General features: G+C 46.7%; 2 protein-coding genes across 7 annotated transcripts in view; both read right to left on the bottom strand.

Moving 5' to 3' along the window:
* Window positions 1-96: 96 nt before the first annotated feature.
* On the bottom strand, window positions 97-18,004 carry PHC1 (polyhomeotic homolog 1). 4 transcript variants are annotated; one of them, XM_039561619.1, is made up of 16 exons: window positions 17,950-18,004; window positions 13,986-14,147; window positions 13,296-13,406; window positions 12,045-12,122; window positions 11,489-11,530; window positions 11,133-11,282; window positions 10,066-10,221; window positions 8,735-9,233; window positions 7,657-8,417; window positions 5,890-6,037; window positions 5,572-5,780; window positions 4,868-4,982; window positions 4,166-4,274; window positions 3,340-3,490; window positions 2,585-2,816; window positions 97-2,287 (listed from the first exon to the last, which is right to left on the bottom strand). In XM_039561619.1, the coding sequence occupies exons 2-16, from the start codon at window positions 14,097-14,099 to the stop codon at window positions 2,133-2,135; spliced, it is 3,030 nt and encodes a 1,009-aa protein (XP_039417553.1). In that variant the 5' UTR covers window positions 14,100-14,147; window positions 17,950-18,004; the 3' UTR covers window positions 97-2,132. The 4 variants fall into 4 exon arrangements, with proteins under 4 accessions (XP_039417553.1, XP_019142303.1, XP_039417570.1 ...); XM_019286758.3 differs by lacking the exon at window positions 17,950-18,004 and adding an exon at window positions 14,678-17,501; XM_039561636.1 differs by lacking the exon at window positions 11,489-11,530 and having other exon boundaries at window positions 1,975-2,287.
* A 2,557-nt stretch (window positions 18,005-20,561) lies between these two features.
* Window positions 20,562-27,946, bottom strand: part of LOC104690269 (alpha-2-macroglobulin-like protein 1) — a 31,579-nt gene continuing 24,194 nt past the window's right edge. For 2 of the 3 annotated variants that reach the window (XM_010400969.4, XM_019286743.3), the window contains 5 exons: window positions 27,170-27,260; window positions 26,443-26,511; window positions 26,090-26,192; window positions 24,904-24,945; window positions 20,562-24,500 (listed from right to left, as the gene is read on the bottom strand). In XM_010400969.4, coding sequence (XP_010399271.3) covers window positions 24,475-24,500; window positions 24,904-24,945; window positions 26,090-26,192; window positions 26,443-26,511; window positions 27,170-27,260 — 331 coding nt within the window. In that variant the 3' untranslated portion in view covers window positions 20,562-24,474. Of the gene's footprint in view, window positions 24,655-24,903; window positions 24,946-26,089; window positions 26,193-26,442; window positions 26,512-27,169; window positions 27,261-27,946 lie in introns of all 3 variants that reach the window. The other variant, XM_019286742.3, reaches the window with a different exon arrangement.

Raw genomic sequence — 27,946 nt, 5'->3', positions numbered from 1 at the left:
AGTCAAAAGTAGCTTCGTGGTGAAGTTTGTACTTTCCAAACACTTGGTTGAAGTTTGGGTTCAGGACAGGGGTTAAAAAGCAGCCAGACCTGCAAAGCCTGATCAAGCATTTTTTTATTAAGAACACTGAACATGAAACGAAGAAGTGAAACCTTCCAATTTGACTGAAATAAAATCCAGTCCTCAGGAGTAACTGGTAACAGTGGCAGGCTACCTGCCTGCCTACCCTGCCAAGGGTCAAACTAAACAGGAGTTTTATCACACCCAGCCTGCTAAGGATAAAATGGTTTAAGGGCAGCCTTCCTCTGCTCATTTTTGATTCTAACCTCCTCCTTCCCTGCCCCCAGATTACATCAGACCAAACCGTGGTACCAGGGTACAAGCGAGCATGGGCAGCTTCCTTTGGGCCTATTTGCATTCACAAAGCCTCAGAAGTCTTCTCAGATGAACAAGGATGTCACAAAAGTGAGATTCAACAGTGCCCTTAAGACTAGGAAGCTGCTGCCGCATTTTATCCATCTACTAAGCACTTTCCTTCCTCTTTTTCTAACATGGGTCAATAAAGAGCCCATTTCAAAGATCTCTAATGTTTTCCTACCTATGCTATTAGGCTTTCTCCCATGCCACTACAGCTTTTCTGCAACAGTATGTGCTTAACACACAGAACCGTCTTATGTTTCACTCAAATATTCATGTGAAACTTCTGAAAACAGAAAAGCTGAGATACATGGTTTATAACACCATCTTGCTTTCAGGTATTTGGCTCTACAGGGCACTTACCTCTTCACAGTTTGTGTAACTCCTTCAGGTATTTTGCCTGTTTGTTTGAAGCAGAGCTGCTTCTGGAAGAGAATAATTCTGCCCAGGTTTTCACCTTTGGCAATTTGGCTACAAAACTTCAGAATACCACATTTGGTCCTTAAAATAAAAAAAACCAAAAACCAACCAAAGAACCCCCAACCAAACCTGGAGGGGCTGAGTAGGAGAAACTCAGCCTGTAACATAAATTCTATGCTTTAGAAATGAGAAGTCACATTAAAAGATCAGTATTGAGTTGTTCTAGGGTGTGTGTTTGGTTCCTTGTAACTGAGAAATACTCGTTTTACAACACAACACAAAAAAAAAAGCCTGAGGCAAGCAGTACAATCCTGCCAGCCTAAATTTTGTCCCATAAGCTCTCCTGAGGATAATGAAGACAGACACAAAAAGAAAATACAAACTGGTAAGAAAACACACAAAACAAAACCCCAGCCCCTTTCATGAAGAGCCTTGGTGCTTCTGGAGACTGCTTTGGATCTGTAAATTATGCTCTAGCACAATGGGAAGACAAACCTAGTGCTGCAAGGTTCCCTAATGTAAGACAATCCCCCTCCCCTTTGAGTTTCCCATCACTTTGTCATAAGTACTCAGGAAAAATCCTCTGACTGGTTCTGAGAGGAGCACCTGGAGTGAATAGCTGCCACAACACTTTAGCTTTGCTGTCTCCTGTAGACATGCAGAGTGAAGACAAGACAGCTCCTATTGCCACAGGCCTTCAAGTTTGGTATGCATGCTGGAATGGCTATTAAACCAAGTTCATGAGCAGCCTAGGTACTTTTAAAAGTGGAAAAGCAGCAGCCCCTTTTGCTCAAATTCTTGTTTGTCACCTCTGTCACTTGTAATTTGCTAGTTCCCCTTCATAAATGCCCCAAGCACAGGTGCTCCCAATGTCTACGTGGGGCCAGCTCTTCCTATGCCTTGAATTCTGGCAACGATATTCAAAGCTAAGATCTAGCAGACCTGCTGTGGCAAAAAGGGGTGAGGGCAGTTCCCTTTCAGCAGTCTTTTAAGACAGAAAGAGATCCCCTTAATATCTTTATGTGGTATATAGGGGAGGCATATTCAAAATCAGGAAGAAGGAAAGTTGTTTAAAGGCCCCAGGTGGCAGTTTTCCTCAACCTTACTGTAGCACCATTAAGAGACCAAGAGATGGGCTTGTGCGTGGCAGTTTCAATCAGTTAAATTCCTTCTCATTCTTCTTGAATGCAAGACCACAGGGGACTGTCCCATTCTTCCCTACCCCAACAGGATGCTCCAAAACTGGCAGCTGCCCTGGGGTCAGAGCAAAAGTGAGACCTCTGGCTTCAGAGTTCTTAGGTCTCCTTGAGAACATTGATCTTGGCACAGATCTTGAGAGCTGGTCCCAGCTTGATGTTCATGGCACTCATGAGATGTTCCTCCTTCAGAAGCAACAGGGCCTGACCATCAATTTCCTGTGACCGAAATTCCTCAGCAATTTCCTGGCACCCTGTGAAGAAAACAAAAAAAAAAGCAGTGAGAAACACATATGCATTGGGCACTCCCCTCATTCCTAATCTTTGCACCTCTGGCAGGTACAGAAAAGCAAGCTAGGACTCTAACCAACCCCTTTCCCCACTCTGGTCCACAGTCTCCTTGAGCACACAGGCTACTTGAGAATCCATCTCTATGATCTACCCCAATTCAGAAACATGTTCAAAAGCAGTAGGCACCACTGACACCATTTTCTTCCCAGTCTCCCCATGCTACTGGATCACAGGAGTGCAGGAGAGGATCTTAACTTCACCTTGCAATGATGCAATGAACTCATACACTTCCTCCACACTCCAACGACTAGGATTGCTGGACAGGAAGACTGGGTTGATGCCATGTAGATCAGGGGTAGGTGGGGCCATATTAGAGTTAGCCAGGTCCCTCTCTCCATGACTGGCCCTTACTGACAGGGGTCCGGGAGATGTAGGGGACAAAGCTTCATCATAGCTGGAGTTATCAGAGCCTCGACTTGAGTCTTCCTGGCCCTACAAGCCCAAAAGAAAGAAAGAAAACAAAAGGGGTTTTGTCAGAAAGTCACAATTACAAGCTGCAAAACAAGACACTGGGAGCAGCAGAAGTTGTCCCAACAGTCTGAAACAACTGTCTTGGCTGTTGGTTCAGGGGCAGCTGACACAAGAGCTCCCTCTCTTCCTCACATCAGAACCACAGCTCATTCAGTTCTTCCATAACCCAATTCAAGTCATTCCTGTGGAGGACTGCTAATCAAATGGGGAAAGTGGATTGTTTCCTGCCAAGGCTGTCAGTTGATCTCACTCACTGAGACCTTCAGGATGCACACAGGAGCGAACAGAGTGCACAGAACAAGTACAAACGTGAAAACACTTCCTGCACTCCAGGAGTGATGAGAACAGCTCCCTGTGCCTTGCGTATCAAGTGTGTCAGTGCGCACTTGGCACATCCTGCACGACTGCATCCACTGTGACAAAGTGGTACAGCCAGCAGGGACAAATTCTGCACAGACCTGCCTTGACAGGTCTGTGTCCTTACCCTGTGGCGCTTGCCCTGGATCTTTGTTCGAGCGATTTCGGAGCTGCTGCGCCGTGGTCCCCGCCGGCGCACACGGGCGTAGTTGGCTTCCTGGAATTCCTTCATCTTCTTTCTCTGCAGCCGAAACTGATGGCTGCAGCTGACATTGTACCTCAAGTAAGCAGAAGCAGAGCAGCAGTTAGAAAGTGGCAACTATCTAAACCTACTACTTCTCCTTGCTCTAGATGGGGGTAAGACTCCTTTTTACCATCAGGTTCTGTTCCTCCTCCTTCTAAGACTTCCCCTTGGAAGGAACCAGTCCAGACTTCTGACACAAGCAATATTTGGACATCAGAGTCTTGATCTAACATCTGAAGGGTCAATTAAGTCATTCCCCTGAGGGAAAAGAGACCCATAACAAGCACTCTGCTATCAACAGGAGGCAGCAATGACTAGCCTAACTTCTCCCCAGTTTTTTCCCCAATGCTCCCATGTGTCTTTGTCTAGTATGAATGCATCAGACAGCCACCAGTATGCATTTATTTAGTCAGTCAAATGTACATTTCTCTGAAGAGAGGTTCTTTACAGCCCCAGAATTTCCCCCTCCACACTTCATTTTCTGAGCAAGCCAGAAATCCTGTTTATACTCAGCATCACATCCACTTCTCCAGACCTAGAAGCATTTACAGATCATTTAGAGTGCTAAAGGATCTTTGTGGCCAGTACATGCCACAGAGGGAGGATCAGATGCACTGAAGTGTGGTACACTACTTGGAGAAGGGGCACATGCCCAGTTCCAGCAAATGTGTAGTCAGAGATAAGGAATATTACATCTTGCTGTTATTACCTTTTAGCACAGGTCATGGAACAAAACCTCTTGGAGCCACGGAACTGGGTTGCCGGGGCGTACTTCCCACAATATTCACACTTCAACAAGTTTGCCTTCTTGTCAAGCTCTAGTGAGATACAGAGACACACACCACTTGATGATCTGAACTGAAGCAGATCACACACCCCGTGATTCCCCATTGCACTGCTCTTCCTCTGAGCAGACAGATTCCAAGCACTATTTTCTACTGAATCTAGTAAGTAGTTAGCTTGGGGAAGAAACTGGGAAAAGCAAAGCACAAGCTCTGCTAATTAGGACCCCAGGATATTAAACAGAGCAGGTTTTTTTCCTGGTCAGTACCACTTCATGGAACAAGCAAAACATAGTGTATTCCTCACATTCTACAAGGCTGTGGGGGAAACCTCCACCACTGCACTCTCTGCTCTGTCCACACAGCCTTCGCAGCCTTCAGTCATTACAGACAGGTACAGTTCAGAATCTCCTGCTTACTACTGATACAGGATGTGTTAGATGACATTTACAACAACAAAAAAAGCACTGTCGGTCTGCTGGCGCTCAAAAAAAGCCAGACCCTCGTTCCGCAGCTTGAGTCTCCAAGGGATTAGCAGGAAGAGATACAAGTCCATAATGTATAAAGTAAGTAATACAGAGCAGAAACTTTCAGTAACACTAGCTAGTCCTCCTGGTGCTGAAACTCACCCATGGAAGCACTATCCTCTCCCAGAGAATTGCTAGACAGGTTTTCATTCTGGCCAGAAGGAGCCTCTCCCTGCAGTGGTTTTTCAGATTCTTTCAGCAGCTGAGAACAACCCACCTGGATAGGGAGAGAATGAGTTGGACCCACTAGTAAAGGATTCCCTGTGTCCACCACCCTCTGCCAAGGAATGTGCAGCTCAAAATACAGCTCAGAAGAATCTTTCTGCCTAATAGGGAAGGAGAGATACTGAAAAAAGTCATTACAGCTTCCTGACTCACAGGCTTGGTGGTTCATTTAAAGATCCCCAAGCAGTATCTGCCTTGAATAACATCCAATTCCATGTGACTCCATTTCCCCTTATTTACTTCAACTTCACTTGCTGCCTGTTCAAAATGCATCTTTCCCTCAGAGAGAGGAGAGCCTCCTTACAATTCCTGCATTAATTATTGCTTTGGTGACTACTGGAGTAAGCAGTTGCTGCAACACTTGTTTTACTCCTTCAAACCCCTTCTCTTTAATGACACCTCTTAATGTCTTGCTTCATTCATGACACCTCCCTCCCCTCCCTTCCTCTTCACTGTCTGTGTCTCAGGCTAAAAATGCTGAATTGGAATATGGGGAAAGATACTCCTATGCAAAGATGGAAGTACACCACCCTCCCAAGAAAGTGCTACACCACCTTCCCCAACAACAAAAAAATCCCTACTGGAAAGGGCTCTGCTCCCTCCTGGATGACAAAGCCTTCAATGATGTGTGTGAGGATCTGGGGCTTGACAATGGCTTGAGGAGGTTTGGAGTCTCCCATCTGACGTGACACCATTGCCAGGTTTGGGGTGGAAGCAGAGGTGGGGGTGACTGAGGCTCCTTCACTTGATGAGGCATTGGGAGTTGCAACGGCAGCAGTATCAGAATTATCTGGAAAGTTAACAGCACAGGAGTCAGTTACCTTTGCTCTGCCTACTCCAAATGAAATTCAAGATCAGGTCAATAGCACACACAATCAGAGCTCTCCTTTGTACCTCACCTCCAAGGCCACTCTTCTCCTCCATGTTTTTGGGGCTGTCTGTTACGGGAGAGGACCTGGCAGGCAGGAGTGCAGTGACACTGGGCGACTCCTCCTTCTCCTCCTCTGACTCTGCCTTGCGCTTTACTGCCAACGTCTGAGATTTGCCCTGCATGAATAAAGAGGAACACGTAAGCAGATAGAAAGCTCCAAAGCAAAGAACAAGCCAGACCAAAAACAAAAAAAAAAAAGATGCATCCTGCTCCATCATACTTGATTTCCAGCCTGGTTTCTTCTGGAGATGCCTCTAGCTCCTTCAGTACATACCTCAACTTGGGACCATTTGCCTAGCAAGGAACAAAGCTTGAGAAGACTCACTACCACGCCACGGACTAGGATCTGGTGTCCCAAGCCATGTTGATACATTGGCATAATATAAGGACACTGTGTAAACTTCAATGGATTATTGCAGGAAGAAATGGAATAGCATTCACCCAGCAGTTTCCAGGCTTTTGGATAAATCAGATCAGTTTCAATGGAGAGTCGATAGAGTAGGGCACACACATTCACCAAGAGCAGAATTGTCCTCCTGCTCTAAAAATCAGACAAATCCTGTGACACCTTCCTGAAGAAGCAGAGAGAATTTAGAAAGAGTCTCAGCAGCTGGCTAAGGAGGTGTTCAAGGCAAGGCTGGATGGAGCAACCCAGTCTACTGAAAAGGTGTTCCTGCCCATGGCAGGCATGTTGGAATTATATGATCTTTAAGGTTCTTTTTAATTCCAATTATTTATGACTCCATGATCTGAGCTGGCGAAGTGCTCTCCTCCCAGGGATTTAGGCCCTAGCTGGACAATTCATAACAGCATGGACAAGGCCTATAGAACATGAATTTCCTCTGCATAGCCTGTTGCTAGGGGATCCTCTGAGGCCTAGAGTCAGTGGCTGGTACAACACACCAAGGGATCTGTAACCCAGAAGTACCCACACTGCAGCAGTTCATGAAAAACTGCAGCCTGTGGGAAAGACCCACACTGAAGAAAGACTTTATGAAGGACTGTATTCTTTGTGAAGGACTGTATCCCATGGGAGGGATTCCCCCATGCTAAAGCAAGGGAAATGCATGAGAGAGACACAAAACCTTATGAGCTGACCACAAATCCCATTTCCTGTCCTCCTGAACCATTCAGAGGGAGGAGGCAGAAGAGTCAGGAGTGAAACTGAGCCTGTGAAAAAGGGGGGAGGTGTTTTTTGGATTTGTTCTTACTTCCAATTATCCTACACTAAATTGGCAGCAAATTAAATTAATTTCCATAACTGAGTTTGTTTTGCCCATGATGGTAATTGGCAAGCAATCACCACATCTTTATCTCAACCCACAAGCTTTTCACTGTATTTTTCTCCTCCTGTTGTGTTATAAAGGGGGAGTAATAGAGCAGCAACTTGGTGGTCACCCAGCAGCCAGCCAAGGTCAACCCAACCCCACTGTTAAATGTGATACTCATGAGTATGTGATGTGGACACCTACTCCATTTGGGGCAGGCTCTGAGTCTCACCTATTAACTTCATGCAAGCCTTTGAATGATAATGTGTAAAAGAAATGCTTGTAGTCAGTAACCCCAGGGGTTGGATTGGAATTAGTGGTTTTGAGGGTAAAAAAGTCTCCACATCCCTTTCCCCAAACCCCTTACCCATCCCATCCCACTGACCTGGGCCTGGACTGCGATTGGTGTCCTAGGAATGAACAAAGAGAATCCATATGCTATTCTCCTTCTCAATGGTATCACTTACTGGCAACTGGACAGACTGCATGTAGAATGCTGCTGGCATCTGAGCCACAACTGGAGAGGAAGCTGGGCTCTTCACCATGTGGGCTGTGCCTTGAACTTGTGCCAAATTCACCCCTGTGGTGAGAGGGGGAGCTTCCTGTGAGGATGCTGGAGCTGAAGATGATGATGGGGAAGCAGCATGGGTTTGGGAAACAGGCTGGACTACAGCCGGCATTCCACGGGATGTGGGCACTGCTGCAGCGATCTGAGCCAAGCCCAGTGCTTGGGCCTGGCCTGAGCCCTGCTGCCGAGTGCCCACTACCTGCACGGGGATGTGTGGCGGAGGCTGCTGTGCTGCTGACATTTTGGCAGGCCCAAGCAGAGGGGGTTTGATGGGGGTGACCAGAGATTTTGACTGAATAGGAACAGGTGACTTGGTGGCTGCCTGGCACGGACTGTCCTGCTGGAGCTGTAAATGCTGTGGCTGGGACTGCAACATAGGTTGCACCACAAGGGTCTGTGCCTGCTGCTGGTTTTGGGGGGGAGCCTGCTGCTGCGGAGGCTGAGCTTGCTGCTGCTGCTGGGTCAGAGATGCTGCTTGCTGCTGTTGCTGCTGTTGAGCCAGCTGGAGATGGGTGGCTGTGTGGAGCAGCTGGGACTGGCGGTGCTGGAACTGCTGCTGGTGATGAATGGCTATCTGCTGCTGGATCACCACCTGCTTCTGCAGATGGATCTGCTGCTGCTGTTGGATCAGTGAGTGTGGCTGGATCTGCGTATATGTTGCTATACAAACACAGAGTAAGAAAAAACAGAGCACAAAAGTTAGCAACAGTGCAGCTGAGAACAACAACAAAAATAAGGCAGCCACTGCACTGGTTTGAGACATTAAACTACAAAATGACTGACAGCTTACTGGCAGAGGACATGAGGGACTAAATCAACTTCTTGTGCTAATAGAAAGGGATAACCCCTTGAAACAAGTGTCTGGGAGGACAGAAGCTGGGAGATGTGTTGGAAAACCTTTTACCACCAGGCTTTCAGATATCATTCTTGTGAAAGCCCAATGGTTTTGAAGAGAAAAAAACCAGATGAGTGCTTACCTGAGCTGATCAGCGTCTGGCTGGGTGCTGGGGTAGCAGTCCTGGTGAGGTTCATGCCCACCGTTTGCTGTCCACCACTGTCCGTGTCACCCTTCTTTGCGGCTGCATTCTCCGTCTCTGTCTGGCTCCCCTGGCTGACAGTCACGGCCTGGGCAGCCGCCACTGGCAATGGCTGAACCACCCCTGTGCCTTTCCTCTGGCAACTGCCAGCGGCACCTGCCACGGAGCTCTGGCTCAATCCCATGGAGGGCTGGCTCCCACCACTGGCCACCACACCCCCAGAGACACCATTGCTGCCTGCTGCACCCTGGCTCAGGTTGAGGGACTGGCCCGGCCCACTGGAGGAGGCCTGGGCCACGGCCATGGTCTGGCCCGTGCTGGTGGCCTGCGGTAGGCCCGAAGCCTGGGAGCTTCCTGGCAGGGCTGTCTTCTGAGCAGAGCCTTGGAGCTGGGCGTTAGTGGCAGAGGTCTGCTGGCTCCTCACAGCCAAGTTCTGCACCTAGAGACACACACACCAAACAGAATCCACTCGCTTTGTACACGGTACTTGCTGGGAGTGTGACCAAGTACGCGTAAGCAACACACTGCTGGGATGCAGGCTGAGTTGATGCCTCAAGTCTCATGTGAGGAGCTGCTAACACTACAGAGAAAAGCTCAGGCACAGCCCTCCCCAGGAAGCACATTATCCTGAACTCTCTCCTGCCTAATCTCAGATGGAAATTAAAGATCCCACGGCACTTGGTAAACAGGATTTGGGGACACAGTCTTTCTCCAAGGCATGAGACAGCCTCCAGACCCAGGCATTAATAGGACCCATCTTAGCATGGCTCTAAAAGCACTGAGATACCCCTTTAAAGACCAGTCATTCCTTTCCAATTTGTGTGCACCTGCCTCCCCCAGGCCCATGGATCTACCCCTTCCAATTTCACCAGTTCCTCTGCGTTTTGGTGCTGCCATCCTCTGTATTTACTTCACAACAATGAACCAACTGGATGAAGGAATACTACCTCTGGCAAAGACTCTTAATTGCAGAGTGACTGAAAACTACATAGAACAAGAGTTCTTTTCACACAAGCACAACCAAGAAACTGTGAAGGTGGGACTGATCCAGCCTGTGCCCACCTTCGAAATTTCAAGCAGAAATTAATCTCATCTCTGGAGGCAAAAAACAAGCATGAAAACATGGTGGCAAAATCTCCTCCCTGCACAGGGACACAGGCTGGGGATAAAATAGCTCTAATCTGCTATACAGGGACAGTTTGAGACAAAGACAAGAGTGTGGTGTGGCAGAAGCAGGGGAAAGGAAGGACTCTGGGAGGGGAATCACTCACCTGGTCTGTGTCTGCATGGACCCCAGGAGACTGAGTGGGTGGCACCTCCTGCTGGACAGCAGCCACAGCCCCATTGGGCATCAGGATGAGTTGGGAGGCAAGAGGCACATTGCGGCCCAAGGTCCGGTTCACCTGCAACAGGTTCCCCAGCTGTGGCTGTTGAGGATAAGGTGATGTGGAATGAAAGGAATGGAGGTAGAAGAGAAAAAGAAAGACAAAAAAAACCACAAGCAAAGAGATTACAAAGGAACATTGGGCTGCAATGTCACACACTGCAAAGCCATCAACCCTCCCTGTACTGTAACACTGAACATAACCCTCCGAAGCAGGAAACAAGCACTCTTCTATCAAACATAGGCCTGGGCTAACTCTCACAGACTGCCCAAGGCTGTATAACCAGAACTGGCTGAGAAACAGTGATAAAAGAACATACATCCAAGATTAGTGCTGCTTAAAAAGAAGGGTATTAAAATCTGTATCTGAAGTCAACTGAAAACCAGAAAATATTTTGCAAGTAGGTAACCAAACCCCAGACTAACTCCATTGTCAAGCTTAACGCTTTCTACCTAGGTGCACTTCAAAGCAATTAAAAGGGTGACATTTGTTCACATTGACTTATTTCTCTAGGCTTACTTGAATTCTGATTTACACCGCTGAGCTCAGCAAGCAGTAGGAGAGTAACTTACCACATATCTGTTCCAGCACTGAACCAGAAGAGTAGCTTTATTTCTGTGAGCTACATTCAAGTCTAGGACATATATTTCCCATTTACACTCTAGTGAGAAGTGCTATGGAACCTTTAACATCTATGCAGAGCAGAGACACACATGGTTGTTAACATTCTCACCTGAGCCACACAATACAACGCTCATCTACCTCAAAAGCTGAGCCCAGAGTCAAACTTGTGGTTTCAGGAATGAGAGCTTCCCCATCCCATTTTAAAATATACTGCAACATCCTTAATGCTAGGTTAGTCCATAAGTGTTGGTAATCCCAAGCAGTGAAATTCGGTAGTGGCTGGTAAGTGGGGCCCATAGTCAGGACACGTTTTGATGCACATGGCTTACCCGAAGGTACATCTGTGCCTGTGACTGGTTGAGAGGCGGTGAGGTGGTGTTCCCGAGGAGCACAGACTGCGTCAGCGTGGTGGCGCTGGGGGAGCTCACGCTCTGGGACCGACTGATCAGCTGAGCAGCTGAGGTGGTGGCAAGGTTGATCTTAGAAGAGAAAAAAGCTTCAAATCACATATAAAGAGATGGAGGCCAAGAAATAAGTACAAATACACTTAGCGGGGTACAGTCAGAACAGACATTTTAGTTTTTTCCTGTATCCCACAGGGGACCAAGAAGAAGAAAGTTCTTCTCTTAGACGGCTTGTCCTAAAGGCTACACAATCTAAATTAGCCAAAGCCCTGGATACTGACCTCATTTGTATGCTGAGCTTGAGAATCACTGTTAGCATGCAACTGCAATAAGAGATCCAAAAAAATACATCATTTTCTCCAGCCTCCCAAGTAAAGGTAAAAAAACCCACAAAACCTTCTCTACCAACTCATCTACTCTCTGACCAAATCCAAGCTCCTCAACACTCACTACAAAACCAGACATCCTCTCAATCAACAAACTACTACTCTGCCTAAGACAAAAAGAACATTCCTTTTTGTCTCAAACCAGGACACTTTTCAAGCTGCTCACGACTCCTTCTTAGAAGTCCTGATCCTTTTCTAATCCATGACAACATATCCCCAAAAGCCTCAGCAAACAGAGATCCATGTCTTCCTTTCCAGCTAAGAGGCCTCTCGCACCCAAAAACCTTATCTGGTAATGACAGCACCCCAAATCCTCAAAGTTGTCTGCATCTTGTTGTTTCCCAGCATTCTTAGAAGCCGTGTGCATCTTAAAAAGACAAGCAGGAGACAGAACAAGGTGGGGAGTGGGAGGGAGGCTTCGATATGTGTGTGAGGGAGCAGTTTTACTTACAGAAGCCTGGGTGGTGGTGGTCTGTTGCGAGGTGCTAGTGTTGGGGGAGCTGGCCTGTCTACTGGCCGCAATTGTAGCCTGCAAGAGAGATTGACAGGAAAATGAGTGCCTGAACAAACTTTTCAATCCAGCTCAATTATTTGGCTCTGTCAGAACACCTAGTCCCTTACCATCAGAGTGTATGATCTCCAGTCCTTCCACCCATGGGTACATGCACTACTCTTGCCCAGCTTATCATACTACACACTACAACCCTCACCCTGATGCCAAAATTCACTGTTAACACCCAGACGTTCCCTGCAATATTAGTAATTTGTTGGGCTAATTAGGCAGTTTAGTAGCAATGCAATGATAGCACTCCAAGTAACAAAATTCAGATTACAGAGCATATGGTTTGTGGAAGAACATAAATATTGAAAATTTCTTTATTTCCCCCTCTCTGCTGCCATGGGAATTCCCCTGCATGAGTTTAGTTGGTTTTGTAGCTAAGATTTGTGCAAAACCGATGAGAGGATTCTATTCCTTCTATACTATAAGACTGCAGTCAGGGATTTAGAGAACGATCACAATGCTAAGGAGTACAGCTACTGAGATATTGCTACACAAACAGAATGTATTCATGTCAAACATAATCCATTTTAAACTGATAATTAAGTCTAGTAGGTGAGCAAAGTTGACAAAGAAAAATAAATCACTCAACAATTATAGATCATAAAATACATTGATTTATATTGATCTGTATATGTCTCAATTAGAGACAACCTCCTGGTTGGACAGGTTTACCCTCTTGCTGGTGAAGAAAACATGAGCTACTAAGTTCCAAGTCAGAAATTTCAGAGAATGCTGCCTGAAATTTCATGCAAACACAGCCATTTATTCTCAGAGAAGTAACAACTCACTGTTCCCTTTAATCTAGTTTTTAAACACTACTGCATCCACTGCTGATTTAATCACACATCTTTTATTTAAAGAAGGTGCAGGGGGCAGTCACAGGCCCTGAAGTGCAAGTTCCTTGATGGGGATGCCAAATTTTATGTTCCCCTGCTCTGCACCTGAAAAACAAATGAATCTTCGCTTCAGGCTTCCAGCTGAGTAGCTGTTGGTATTAACTCTGAACAATGTGTTTAGGGACTCATTGTCTCATCTGGGATCAGGATGACTTGGTGCACAAGGCACTGTATAGAAAGAGAACCGCTGGATCTTCCCCAGAGAATGATCCAACTCCTCTCCTTCTGCCTCTTGGCAACTCACCTGCTGGACAGCAGCCAGGCTGTGAAGTTGGGCACTGTTAAACTGCTGCTGGAGCATAAACTGATGGAAGTACTGGGCTGCATTGGGCTGTCTCTGGAGTGCCTGCAGGGCCTAGATAAAGAAGAAAACCCAATTGTCAAAAATTGCATGCCGTTGAAATGTGATTGAAGAGAGCAATGAAGAAACAAGTAACAGCCATGAGAACATCCCCAGACCACATGAAAAAGCAGGCAGCAGATTAGCACATCCAAATCCGTAGTACAGTTACAAATTTGGCAACATACTGAATAACAGGTGTATTCCAGGACAGTGGGAATCACACTTGCAAGACTTTAATAAACTTCAGGAATCTGGGGATGGGCATGCTCACACAGGCAGACAAGTGTTCCCGTGTAGTTTGTGGGATGGCAAACTGACTTACTCTACAACAACAGGCTAAAACCAGTCTATTGGATCACAGTACAGATTAAATCTAGGAGGCTGGACGCTGAAAGAGTAACATATAAAACATGAAGCCTCAGCCTACAAGAACTAAACATCAGGTCTAGCGTGAGAATTTCTAAATCTGAAAACATAACAATCTTCTCAGCACGATCCCACCTTGACACACAACAACTCACAGGAACAGAAAAGGGCTCACCACCACCTTCCAGTGATGCACTGCCATCCCAGAGCATACCCGTGTCTCACCTGTACTGCCTGTCGCTCATAGAGAGACATCTGTGAGATCTGAGGACGGGTGCTTCCTCCAGAACTGGAGCTCCCGCTGGTGGAGTTGGAGTTCTGCTCACTTTCGGTCTCCATGGCGACACGATCCCAGGAGCTCAGGCTGAGATGGACTCCAGATCCACACTGAAAGAATTGGAAACTAAGTCAGGCTACAGAAAGAACCGAACTGTATTTCACTACATTACACAGCTTTTGTACTAGAATATCTCAATACCAGGCTCCCTACACAGCTTTGCTACATGGCAGGGACCAGGGAAGCCAGGATTCTGAAATCACCCAGAAATCATACTCACAGTTTACATCTTTTATTACCACCATCAGGAATGTAATGCACATGGTCTCGTATTCTTATTGCTATGCGATAGTTGGAAGCTACAGCATCCTGAACTCTTAAAAAGGTAGTGGAGTGAAGGACCAGCTGCAGCTCATTGAAACAATTCTGGTTACAGACCTGACTGCCACTCCTTTCAAGAGAGACTAGTGAATTGAGGCAAATTGCACTGTGCTTCCAGTCCTCCAATGCACTTTGGCAATTTCTGATCCTCTCTTCCTCCAGTCGCTCAGCTCCAATGCCCTACTGATACCACCTCGGTCCCTCTTCCTCCCAGTTTAGCCCCCAGCCCTCAAGTCTTTCTTCTTCTGATCACACAAACCTTCCAGCTACTTGTTGCTCCCGACAGATCTTAACTTGAATATTAGACTAGAAAGTGGCATCTGTGGTGGCAAGTTCCTTTCAGGAGGAACAGAATCAGAAGCAGAGCGGATGAAGTGTTCACTGGCAACAGTTGTGAGGCAAAAGCTGCTGAAGAGGTCATGCAGAACCAGGGAGATCTTCCAGCAGCAGAAAGATGAGTTGCAGTGAATTGCAGGACTGAGAAAGGACTGGAGAAGGCTTTCATCAGCCAAGAGGAAGAGAAGTGAGACTGAAGAGAGTGCTTAGCAGAAGAGTAACACATTGAGATGATCAGGGAGTTTCCTGCAGCAACATGACCTACACAGAGAGTAGCAGCAGGAGGGGCTAGAGTCAGAAAAGGGAGCAAAAGTGATTATTCAACAGAATTCCACTGGAAAAAAACCCAAACAACCTGATCTTTTTAGAAGATTAAAACTCCATGTAAGATTTAAAAAAAAAATATTTCTGATAATCTTACTACCACTGACAGCCTATTTGTTTCCAAAGTACCGGCTGGTTCCCCTGTAGTGTATCTGAGACCTCTAAATGATACCCCTCTAAATGAGCTTCCAGGAGCTTGAGCGCCAGCACAGCCCCTTTATCTAGCCTAGCCCTTTTTAAATCCAGAGATTCTGAGCTTCATAGCCTTCACCAAACATTTTCCTGGCATATAAGTAAACAGACCAGTGCAGCAGAAAAGGAGGTGCAACAATAGGCTCAGCCAGACTACTTCATACATTCTGAAATGGTGTTAAGGGCAGCAGATGACTTTAAAGTAGGGCAACAGCATTAACACTGCAGAGAATGGGTTGCTAAATGAGGAACTGCTGCTTCAAACCTACTCCTCAAACTCTGGAAAACTCTTTAACTGGCAAGCAGAGTGCTGCTGCTCCAGTCTGGTCTTCCACATCCATCTGCCCTCAAGTCCTGCCCAGGCATCTCCCTGCTGATCCAAAACTGGGTTCCTGCACTGCTTCAGCAGTGGCCACCTTCTCCTCAACTGAGACACACCTCCTCCTAACTGGCCACTGCTGTCTTCAGGTACAACTCTATTTCAGCTAGAAACAGCTAGTCAATAAACCTACCTAGAATATAAAGCTCTTGGAAAAGCAACTGCCTCAAGGATCTTACCCCAGAGGGGAAAAATTAAATGAAGCCTGAAAATACACAAACTGAGAAGGGAGAGAATATAGACTTTTTGAGAGAACGAAACTCTGGTGGATAAATAAAGCAGTTTGGGTGGGGTTAAAATGCATGTGATGCTCCACACATTACACCAAGTTCTCTACTAGCTCAGATGCCATCAGGTGACAATTTCCCTTGTCGACCCTCAACCTCCCCACGCAGATCCTCCTCATTCACCTCGCTTCTGGTGCTCATTAGATCAACTTGCTAACCGCAGAAAAGGCACCCTAAAACCCCATCTTCTCCCAGATCAGTGAGTTGAATTACCTTACTTCTAATGCCACAAGTGCCAGTGAGAGAGGGAAGGATATAACTAATGTTCACCTTAGCTACAGCAAATACCCTTACCCTCAACAGCTTCACCAGGAGAAACCAGGCTTCTGCCTTGGTGCTCTGCTCCACAACCAATCTGTGTTTCCTCAGCACTACCGATTCCTAAGATTTCCAGCATTTTTGAAAGCTCCATATTGAGCTAGATCTTGTTAAAATCAGGTCCTAGCACAAAGGGAATCTTACTGAAACACCTCAGGCATGAAGCATCGAAAAATTTTGGTCTCTGTGTAGGCAGAAAACCTTTTGGAGACACGGATAGAGAAGCGTACACTCCCTTTGCAGAAGGGCAGTAAGAATTTTAAGTCACTCACAGCAAGGAGAGTTATCCAGCAAAACCCTTTCCAAACACAAAAGCGAAAAAGGCACAGCATTTCCCCAAGCAAGTTCATCTAAGGATCTAAGTTCCATGTTAGTGTAATCCGATCCAAACACAGGCCATTTCCACACAAAATAGCAGAATTATACCCTTTCCCCTCCTCCAACTGCATCTCCAAGCACCTTCCTCTTACAAAAATCTAGTGATCACTGGGCTATCACATCACTTGACTCAGCTCGCTGCTCCATGAGATGGATAACCTACTAAAAATTATTAAACCATGGATTTTCCAAACAAAAAAAAAAACCAACCCAGAGTTACAACATGGCCATTACGGGAAATTAACCTTCGAACAACAGTTAGAACTGCACCCCTAAAAGGCAGACACAGAAGGATACAAAAGCTTTTTAGCACCATGGCAGGAATGACCACACAGCAGAAAGGACGGGAAGGAGAAGGGAGAAAACTGGCTCAGGCAGCAGTACAAGCATGAGAACGTGGGCCAGTCCAGAGCCTAACCCACACTGCTGATCTCAGCACACACCGAGAACACCACAGGTGCCCCATCTACAAGCTCCTGACCTTTCTCAAGCACAAGGACAGACAAGAGTCAAGCCAAACATTATTCTAATCACTGAGCACTAGGTAGGAGGTAGAAAAGTTTTACTTGCTCACCCCATCCATTCCCTCCGGGACACGACTGCTGCCTGCAGAACATTTCCTAACTTTTCAAGTGGTTTTGTCACTTCATCCTTGAGAAACTAAGTTAGGCAACACGTAAGATTTGCACGGGTTTACGTCACAGGTTTGGGGGAGAAAAATTAGCACCCGGGACTACAGCATACTCGCTGCTGTTACTATATGTTTCTACAACAGTTTCCAAGCCACACAAGCAGAGGTGTGGAACTGCCGGGACACGCTGACTCTGCTCTGGGATGCTCTGGAAGCAGCAGTGGGTGCGACGCTGGAGCACTGCAGGACCCGCGCACCACCTGGTCCCCACCCCTCGGTGCCCAGCCCGCCTTTCCCCGCCAAGCGCCTCGCCCGGCCGCCGGCGGGAGAGACGGAGGGAAGGATGGAAGAAGGGAAGGATGGAAGCGGACAGCGCGGCGGCAGCCACCCAGGCCGCCGGCAACTCCGGCAGCAAAGTTCATCCGACACGGCGTGCGGGCGCCCTGCCCGCCCGTGCCGTGCCGTGCCCGCAGCCCCGCCGCGGCGGGAGGCGGGATGCGCCGCAGGATGCCTGAAGCCGGGCGGCGGCTGCCCGGGCGCGGGAGCGGGGTTCCGCGGGGAGCTGCCCGGGGCCGGGCCGGGCCGGGCAGACAATGGCTGCTCCGCCGCCGCTGTCAACTTCCATCCCGCGCCGGCCCCGGAGAACTCTCCCCGCCGCGGCCGCCCGCGCCCCGGGCCCGCCTCACCTGCAGCCGCCACGGCTCTGCCCCGCTCCGCTCCGCTCCGCTCCGCCGCCCCCCGCCCGCCGCGGGACCCGCGCTGCGCCGCACCGGAGCCCCCGCGCCGCCGCCGCCGCCGCCACCGCGCCCGACACGCCCCCGCGCGCGGGCAGCCGGGCCCGGCCGAGCGGGCGGGGCGGGGCGGCAGCTCCGGTGTCGGGGCGGGCGGGGCCGGGGGCGGGACCTGGCGGCGGCTCCGGCGGGGCCGCGGTCTGGCGGGGCGGCCCCGGGGGGCGGGACTAGCGCCCGCTCCGCCCGCCCCCTCCGTATCCCTCTTTTTGGTCCCTTTTTTCCTTTTTTTGTTTTGATTTTTTTGTTGTTGGTTTTTTTTTTGGTTTTCTTTTTTAAATCTCGGCCTCCGGGGCTCCCCCGGCGCTCCGTCACTTCCTCCCTCGAGGCGCTTCCGGGCACGTGGTGCCTTCCCTGGGCGCCGCTTGCCCGTTGCCCTGGTGACGGGAGCGGGAGCCTGGCGGGACGCGGTCCGGAGCGGCGGGAACAGCGGGAGCGGCCGCCCCGCCCTGCTGGGCCTGCGGGGCGGGCACCGAGGCATCGCGGTGCTGATGAGAATCGCAGCCCGGGTGTTCGGCGGCCGCAGAGCGCTCTTCGCCAGCCTGAGCGTGTGTCCCCGGTGCCGGGGCTCGCTTCACCGTCCGTCCTTCTGGTGACTGATTAACCTTGTTAAACGTTAGTCGTTTTATGTATCACAGAATCAGTTAGGTTGGAAAAGACCTCTAAGATCATCGAGTCCAAGCTGTGACCGAACACCACCATGGCAACTAGACCATGGCACCGAGTGCCACATCCAGTCTTTCCTTAAACACGTCCAGGGACGGTGACTCCACCACCTCCGAGGGCAGCCCATTCCAATGTCTAATCACCCTTTCTATGAAGAAATTCCTCCTGTTGTCCAGCTTACACCTCCCCTGGCACAGCTAAAGACTATTATCTTCTTGTCCTGTTCTAGTTGCCGGGGAGAAGAATGTAGGTTGTAAACTGTTTGTGTTGGTACCTGGAACAAGCTTTGATGAACAAACAGGACACAGCAGGAGGTTTTTCTGCCTTCATCGTGTAGAGAACATGTAGAGGTGCACAGTGGAAACCTTCATGAACAGGGTAAAGAAACCACAGTGCTAGAGCTTGCTGGCAACTGTTAGAAGAGAATCTGTGCTGTGTAGGCACTTGGACCTTGCTTCTCTTGATTACTCTCAAAGAGCATCCCTTTGTTGCCTGTCAGTTGCCTGGCTTAGGGTAAGAGTGGTTGATTATGGTAAACTTACGAATTTTTAACTGTAATGTCATTGTTAGATGTTAAGTGGAAAGGAACTATGTATGCACATAGTGACAGGACAAGGGGCAATGGCTCCAAAATGAAAAAGAGCAGGTTTGTATGAGGTATTAGAAAGAAATTCTTTACTGTGAGGGTGGTGAGGCACTGGCACAGGTTGCCCAGAGAAGCTACGGATGTCCCATCCCTGGAGGTGTTCAAGTGCAGGTTGGATGGGGCTTTGATCCATCTGGTCTAGTGGAAGGCGTCCCTGTCCATGAGCTTAGGGTTTGGGACTAGATCATCTTTAATGTTCCTTCCAACCCAAAGCATTCTGTAATTTTATGATCAACGTATTTGTTTCTAAGAAAATGAGAAATGCCCATCGGGTCAGACCAGTGGCTCATCTTGCTGAGAGCAGGTGAGTTTCCTTTCAGAATGCCATCACGTGCATCAAGGACCAGCGGGATGAAGCAAAAGACAAACAGGAATGAGTCACACTCCATCTACATGTACAGGGTGCAGAAGCTCAAGCACCACTGAGGCTATGAGCAGCATCAATACTCCTGCAAATGGCATTTTTGAGCTTCATGTTGCGAGAACGTTGCGTTCTGGCTCTGTAACGACAGTGCTGGGCTATCAGTTCGCAGGAGAAAATTCCCATTATGAATTGCGGTCAATTCCCATTGACTTAGAATCACAGAATAATATTTGTTGCTGCCTGAAAAGCAGCAAAACACCCAGGAGGGCATTTGGGCTGTTACCAAACATACTTGCTCTAAATACTGAGGGTTCTTTTTCAATTCAGATGGAAAACTGTCTGGCTGATTTTCAAGGAGATATTTAAGGTTATTCAAAACAAAAGGTCAGACAGGGAACAAAGAAACAATGACAAGGCAGGAAACCCAGCAAACAGTAATCCCTGTGAATCAACCACGCCTAAAAGCCACAAGAACTGGATGAACGACTAAGCCATTTGTCCCTATTGCAAAACCCACTGAAGTGGATTCAAAGGAGGAAACTCTCTGGAATGTATGCAAACGAAGGGTAGTTACTGCAATAGGACTAGGGGAAAATACTGCAATAAAGAGGCTTTACAGGGGAGTACTTAGCAGCTATAGGGGGATGTTGGAACCGATAAAGAGAATTTTAGGGTTTTCAAAACTGCACTGGTATGCTTGGGGTAAAAATCACAGGAGGGGAAATGGAGGGATCAAGGCGGATAAAACGGAGAGAAGGTAGGGATAAACAAAGCCAGTCAAATGCAATCAGTATGTTTGCACAAGTTTTGTATCTGATCATCACAGCCTGCATGACATTTTTAATAAATTATTTTAATTGTTTCCCGAGTTAGTATGCTCTTTGTTGTGTCCATGTGGTCTGTCTAGTCAGCAAGCAGGATGAAAGGTTTATAGGGCCAAAAACCCGAGACCTATGAAAGTGCATTTCTCTGAGTGCTGACCCTTAGCAACAGGGATCCTTAGACTCAGGCCACTGATACTGTGATTGTTGGCTATCTCTAAAGAATTGTCTCCCGTCAGCATCAACCTCTGCATGCATCTCCGCTGTGGACTCTCACACCACTCTGCTACTGCTGGGATGTGAAACAAGAAAGCTCTCATTCATCTCCATCTCATTCATGACCCAGGAAGAAAGGAAGCCACTGGACCTTTCAGTCCACCAGATTTATCCACCCTTAATACTTTTCAGGGAAAGCAGGTGCACCTGGCCAATATCTAAAGTCCATTCCCCTTGTTCTAATCCCACATCCAAGCACAGTAGTAGAAATGGTGGAGAATACCCCACAACCTGTTCCCTTTGGTATAGATTGGCTTTCCATTAGTTTGTCTATGAGCTTTTTGAACCTGATGACATTTTCGGCTTCCATAACTCCTGTAGCAGTAGGTTCTTATAGTATAAGGTACCTTTTTTATTTGTTTTAAATTGATTGCCAATTAGTTTTATCCCATGTGCCCAGTCTGCCATGGAAGGATTTGCTGAAGAGCAGTTTTCCATTCACTTTATCCATCACCTTTATTATTTTGGTAAATATGAGTATTTCATCTTCTCAACAAATTCTGCTCATCCTCACACCAAATGATGGGATTCCAGCCTTTTTAGTGTCTCCTGATAAAGCACTTGTTCAATCCCATAATTGTTGCCACTGAGGATCATGCTGTGAATTGTAAGACTGGCTTAGAGGGTCTGGCTGGAAACCTGACAAATGCTTTGCCTATATATAAGGCAGAATTCATTTCATAGATGGCTCACACTTTAGGTGCAGATCTTCCACGCTCTGGGAAGAAGCAAGAAGCAGCCCATTTTCAATCCAATGATTTTTTTTTTTTCCCCCCTATTCAAGCCCCTTTTAGAAAAGGTTAATTCCCTGGAGAAACGGCGTCTTGCAGAGCAAGCCACGGAGCGATGGTGACACTCAGTGGCCCTGCCGGAAAAATGCACCTTCCGAGTTCATGGGTTTCTTTCCAATTTATCGGGAAGACAGTGGTAGTAAATGAACCTTTTACACAGGTGAATAAACAGCACGTGGCATAAGCATGAGCCTGCATACTGTGCCGTACAGATTCACATAGTACAGGCATATAAACAGACATCTAGCCTATGTAACTGCACTTTCCTTCTTTCCCTTTCCCACACTCATTTACTCGCTTCAGTCTGGAAGTGAGACCATCACCTTCAGGTACCTCAGAAGGAAAACCCCATCTCTTGTGGTGGACTGTTCATTGTACAGACTACCTTTTTCATATATGGGTTTAAAATATGCCATTTATTTTTTATAAGAGTGCCCTAATAAGGTCAGAATCCATTTGGGGCCATCTTGTATGCTTACAGTCGTCCTCCTTTTAAAGGGGCCTACTTCCCACTCCTTTTAGGAGTTTCTCTTTGCAGAAGAATCCCTTTCTGTCTGAGATGCTGGTTACCAGATTGCCTGTTAGCTGTCTCCTGTACAATGCTCTTCTGGACTTTCTTTTTTTACAGGCTGAAGCAGCAAAACTTTGCAGGAAATTTCCCAGTTGCCTCCAGACCATTTGGGCAACCAAGACCCACACAGCAATTGTGGTGAGGTGGTGGGAGGAAGTCTCCTGGCCACCAGCCCTACCTTTCCTTACACATTGCAAAGGTTCCTTTCTTGCACTGGAAGGTATTTCTTATGGATGTCACCAAGAACAGGGAGCACTTTTCAACAGCCAGCAGAACTGAGCAAGCATCAGATTGCCCATCCAGCACAGACTAGCCACTTAATGCATTCCCTAATACTTAATTCAAGAGGCAAAGACCTCACTGACTTCTATTGTACATTTCTATCTTAAGGGAGCTTGCCACTCAGCAGCTTTTTTTCAGCTCTCTGCTTTGCCAGCTTCCTCAGTCCCTCTCATCTGCATTTGAATAACATCAATCTGATTTGAAACCACAGCCTGGAAATATCTGTTTGTATTCATATTTCACACACTTGTTTTTCTCACTTATTTACCCCACACAGGTACAAGGTGCTGAGACTTCCTGTCATCAGAAGCAGAGGAATCTTGGTGGGCCTGCTTCTATTGAGATCTAATTTCATGGCAATCTGATCCTATAAACTGTAAAGCAGACCCTTGGCACACATCCATTTAGATTTGGGAGAGCCCGGCTTATGGGCACAATGAGCACGCTGGGTTACAGGCGTCAGGTTTTATTTACAGCCTCCCTATCTGAAGTTCAATAGATCAGAGGGCTTTGACCCAAAAGCTCTTTCAGTCCAGCCCAAATATCCAGAGGAAGAGACTTGTCAGGAAAGCAACCAGGACAGGCAACAGCTCCCACTTTGCTCCCTTCGCAGAGCACCATCGAACAATCTCTTTTGCCTCCTAAAATACCTTGGGAAGGGGCAATGCTAGGGGAACAATCCTTGGAGGCCTGCTCAGTCCCTTCTTATTTTTGCTTCCTTTAATTCAACCCTGTCCTCCTTTTTGTATCTGTTGCCCACAGAATGTATCACTTGGTTCCTCAGGTTTTCTACCTTCCCTAAATGCTTGTTAAGCACTGCTGGGAGACTTTTATTTTCCTTTTTTCCCTGTGTGGAAGAGCTGATTCTGCCCACTTTATGGACCAATTGTTCTGAATGGTCAGAGAAAAAATATATTTACTGTCTTTTTGCAAGCTGTGTTGATCAAGCAAAGGGCTACTACACAGGGATAACCCAAGCAATCCTTGTCACATGACCTGCTTCAATTTGTTCCTTTTTCCCCTTTTTTTCTTCCAAAGTACTTCCTCTTTAGAAGCATCATCATTGCTTCCCAAATTCCCAGCTCATCTTGTTCACTTTTTTTCCATAGCCCCTGGGCTTGACTTCATACCTTACTTCATATTTTTGGCATGACTGTCCTGGTAATTTCTCTTTTGGCAATCAGCTCTGCAAAACTAGTACCCATTTTTTCTTATCTAGTATCCCCCTTTTCACAAGCGCTATCTTCCTAATGGCACTGCATATCCCGCTGAGCCATCTGCATACACTCTGTTGTCTTGTTGCATGTGTTGCATCCTGAAATTCCTCAGATTGTTGTCTTTTTTCAGTAGTGCCACAGGTAAGGATTAGTCATTTGGGTTAATGCCTTGACAGGATGGGGCTGGGTGTTGTTAAAGTCTAAATATGCAGTGAATTTGGAGGGACTGTTATATCGGTTTCATGCCCTCCCTTCACAAGACTTTGCTGTACAGTCCCTTTCTGTCTGAATGAACTGGTCAAGTATTTCTTCCTTAGCATTCTCTTGCCTGTCCCTACTCTTTGGTTGTGACAGAAAAATGATTCACAGGGTCAGGTAGTAAACCAGATCAGGGTTAAAAGAGAGGGGGGTTTTTTGTGTGGAGATTGGTTGCAGATCAACTATTGTGTTAATTTAATTGAAAAGGGAGCTCAGAGATGGGACTTGGGGAAGAGAGAGAGTTAAACCACTATGGTGACCAAATGCAAAGTATGTAACCGTGATGTGCGCAATGTTTCCCTCTTTTTCATGCACTGAAATCTTCATCGACTGTCAAGTCACTGCCTTCTTTCCAGGCTCCACATACTTTATTTCACTTGCTCCCAAACTAATGTGTATTAAGCCAGTTTTCACATAGAAACATAGGGCAAAGGAAATAGGGTGTTTCCAACACAGCAGGGAAGAGGAGAGCTGGAGCAGGGAAGTTTTCCCTATGGAGGCAGAAAATTCAGGTTGCAGAGGCAGAGCATACTAGGAGGAAACCTTCTTTGAGGCATCTGTGGTAAGAAAGAGGAAAGAAAAGGCAAAGTGCCTGATGAATTTTTAGGAAGGTGTCTATGGACTAAGAGATCTTACGTGATGAGTTGCAACATCTTTTTATCATTGACACAGCCATTTCCAGTTGTACTTAGGTTTGGGATGCTGCAAGGACTGTATGGAAATGAAATAAAAGTAGATCATTTTAACCTTCCATGGTATGCTCAAGGCTTAGCCTACCTTGAGATTAACACCTGGGCTAGAAACTGTGCTTACAAGTAGTAAGTAGATCCCAATTCAACCTGCAGTCCAAGAAGGCTCTACATCACATGACAGGATTAAATGCAGAGCAGAGGTAGGATGCTTTGCCTGCTTACCACCAATCCTCTGCTCTGTTCCAGCTGGAAGCCTGTTAACACTAACCTGAACTGCAAGGGAAAGCATATTCTCTTGCTGTGCGGTCATCTGTAGAAACAAAAGAGAAGGTGGTGAGCTGTAGGGCTGCATGGTGGGGTAGTGCCAATCTTCTTTCTCTGTAGCACAGCCATCCCACTACCTTAATGTTTCACTCTTCAGACTGTGAATGCAGGAACAAAGAAAGGTCTGTAGTGAGTCAGGCCAGCAATCTGCCTCCCCAACATGTATCCCATACAGCTATAAAAGACCACCTTATGCATTGTGATACCTTCTAAGGCAAGCACACTTTTTGTAAATAAAAAACCTTTCAGGAGCGTGTCCTGATAGCCTTGCCTATTTAGTGATAATCAGTATGTTCATGTCAGATAACATGTATGTACTAAGCACAAAAATTCTTGTACAGGATGAAATAGCAGAGAAAGAGCATATTAGGTGACAATATTTAGCTCTGTAATAGCTGGATTGAAAAGTGTCCTCCTCTTCTTGCTATGGTGTGGAAGGGGCAACAAGAACAGAATTTAGTATACAACATGTAGTGCTGCTTTCTAAATCGCCAGCAGCAGTTTTTCCATTTTGTTCTCAAATTTTAAAAATAAATAATTCTTAATGTTCCATCTGCTGTTTTGTCTCATACTGAGCACAGAATAATAAGAGAGGCTCAAAATATCATCAAGATCTCTCTTCTTTGTGCTGATAATTCACTTAGAGCTTTAAAGTGTTAACAAATTATTTTCCTATTATTCTCTGAGACATGGCAGGACACAATGGATGGTAGGATTATCACACTATACATGAAATGCATACAACTAAATTCTGCCTTCTAGTGGCTCAGGGTAGCACTATGTAATACTGATTTCAAATAAATTCCTAACTATTCTCAAGAGAGCTAAAAAGCTGGAGAGAGCATGGCAAATTATCAGAGAATTCTTCTAGCTTGAAGCTAGAGGAAGAAAACAAACACAGTCGTTTGGAACACATAACACCCCACAACATAATCATAGTGCCAGGCAGCCTTGTCTCAAAAACTTTTCTAAACTGGTGGCTATTTGAATGTTGAACTTTTGAAGAGGAAACCCAAGCTTGAAGTGGCTGGAGGAAGTGCACTGGAATAAGGGAGTTAAGGGAATTAGGGTTACAGAATTATATCTGAGTAGGGGGTAAAATAGTTATGTCAATGTCAGTGAAATCTCACCTGGCTTATAGTAGTCATAGACATGCACTGTTGCAGCTTTCAGATTCTGCACTTCAATATCTTGTTCCACTGAGATGTTAAGCTTCAAAGAACTCTCACCCAGCTGGAGAGAAGAATGGAAGTGAGCAGAAATGCACTGATCATCTCAAAATCACCTGTATACTAACTTTACTCTTTCTGCATCAGAGGGTTTTTTTCCTATGTTTCTAGGTTCTTCCACCCTCTTCTTCTGTGAAAAGTTTAGCCTGCTTGACCAGCCTAGAGATTTGTATTTCTGGTCTGCGAAAGTCCCCATGCAAAACACTTCAGTTGCTACTACTTAAATGGGCAGTTCCCTCTGGTCTTCCTCTTACCTCCTCCAAGTAGATTGTGATTTTGTCTGGTTTTATCTCTGTCTTTTTCACGAGGGGTGCCTTCTCCAGCTGTATAGGAAGGCAAGAGATGAGCTTGGTTAACATCAGCTTATTTGCCTTCCCTGTTTCACAGCAGGTTTGGTATTTGTCAGTGAGCTACTGTTGTCAAAAGCACTTAGCCTAGTCTGGGGACTAGTCAGGTCTGCCTTCCTCAGCACTGAGATTGTTGGGAGCACATCAAACCTTAGAAAATATTTTTCACTTTTGTTACAAGTGTCCTTGGGCTGTGTTCCTACTTCCATCACTTGTAGGAAAGGGAAAACTTGTTGGTAGGAGGCTATGCTGGATCTTTCCAGCTATTGCGTGGAACACTGGAGCATGTCATTGTACAACTCCATGGGATTCAACACCACTTTATGGAATATCCCTAAAAATGGCACTGGTAACTGCAAAGGGGCCCAGTGCACCCCAGGTGATTCTAACTCGGTGCTTTTTCATCTTCTCTCTAATGTCTTACTGTGTATGCAATCCTCACTATGAACATGAAAAACTGCACAACCACTTGTGCAAGTGGAAAGTTGCCTTGTGAAATAGCCTGTTATATCTGCACTTGTAGTTACCATTCTCCATTCTCCAACAGTTCTTAAATGTTTGGATATTTCTGAGTGAGCTACATCTGGAAAATAGATTTTGATATCCTTAAGGAAAGCTGAAGGAAAAGTCTTACCTCTTTCACAGAGCTCTGCACAGGAATGAACCCTGACAGCATTTCAACCTCCACCAGGGCCATGTTACTCGTCCCACGGTCCCCTACATAACTGAAGGGGGCCAGGAGAGAAGCACATTAGATGCAGAAGGCAGCACAGCATTTCTAGGAGATACTAATAGACACTTCCAAACTTTGCCCTGCCCTACAGTGATAAGAAAGCTCAGCAGCATGCCTAACTGGTAGGACAAAGGGACAAAAAATGGTCCCCATCTACTCACTCAGTATGGAGACAGATTGTGCAGCAAATGTGTTACGGTTAATGTGGAAATAATATGCCTTCATGTTGCCCTCTGCTGTGGAAATTACCTTTGCTGTTACAGGCTGAGTGGCAACATTGGTATTGCTCTCTTTCAGTAAGGACAGTAAGTCATGCAGAATATGGATCAAGACTCCCATCCTAGACAAATGCAGGCAAGTGAAATATGGATAGGGACTGGAGTTTCTGCTGTCTAGTTCCAGCAGAGGTTCACACTACAGAGGATGCATCTCAGGGCTGGTTTAGCCCATGATGCCAAGAGTCTCCCAACAAGGGAGCTCAGGTGCTGGTGCTCTGGGGACTGCTGAGCTTTTCTGTGCTGCCTGAGATAGTTGCTGTGGTTCTGCAAGACACTGCCAGCACATTGCCATGCTTCTCCAGGCCTTAATTTTCAGTTAACAATCTCCTTGGGATGTATGGAGAAGAGAGTCATCCCTGTGCCTCTGATTCTACAGACAGGAGGCTTTCATGGGGTTCTA

This window comes from Corvus cornix, chromosome 1 (assembly GCF_000738735.6).
Source record: "Corvus cornix cornix isolate S_Up_H32 chromosome 1, ASM73873v5, whole genome shotgun sequence".
NCBI classification, from domain to species: domain Eukaryota; kingdom Metazoa; phylum Chordata; class Aves; order Passeriformes; family Corvidae; genus Corvus; species Corvus cornix.
This window is presented reverse-complemented; position numbering and strand designations above follow the sequence as displayed.

Coding starts and splice junctions, on each gene's coding strand:
- PHC1 (XM_039561619.1), bottom strand. CDS start 14,099: ATGGAGACCGAAAGTGAGCAGAACTCCAACTCCACCAGCGGGAGCTCC. Junction 13,407..13,985: donor ATGAGCGACAGGCAGTACAG/GTGAGACACGGG, acceptor TTCTTTATCTAG/GCCCTGCAGGCACTCCAGAG. Junction 10,222..11,132: donor AGGCACAGATGTACCTTCGG/GTAAGCCATGTG, acceptor TATCCTCAACAG/CCACAGCTGGGGAACCTGTT.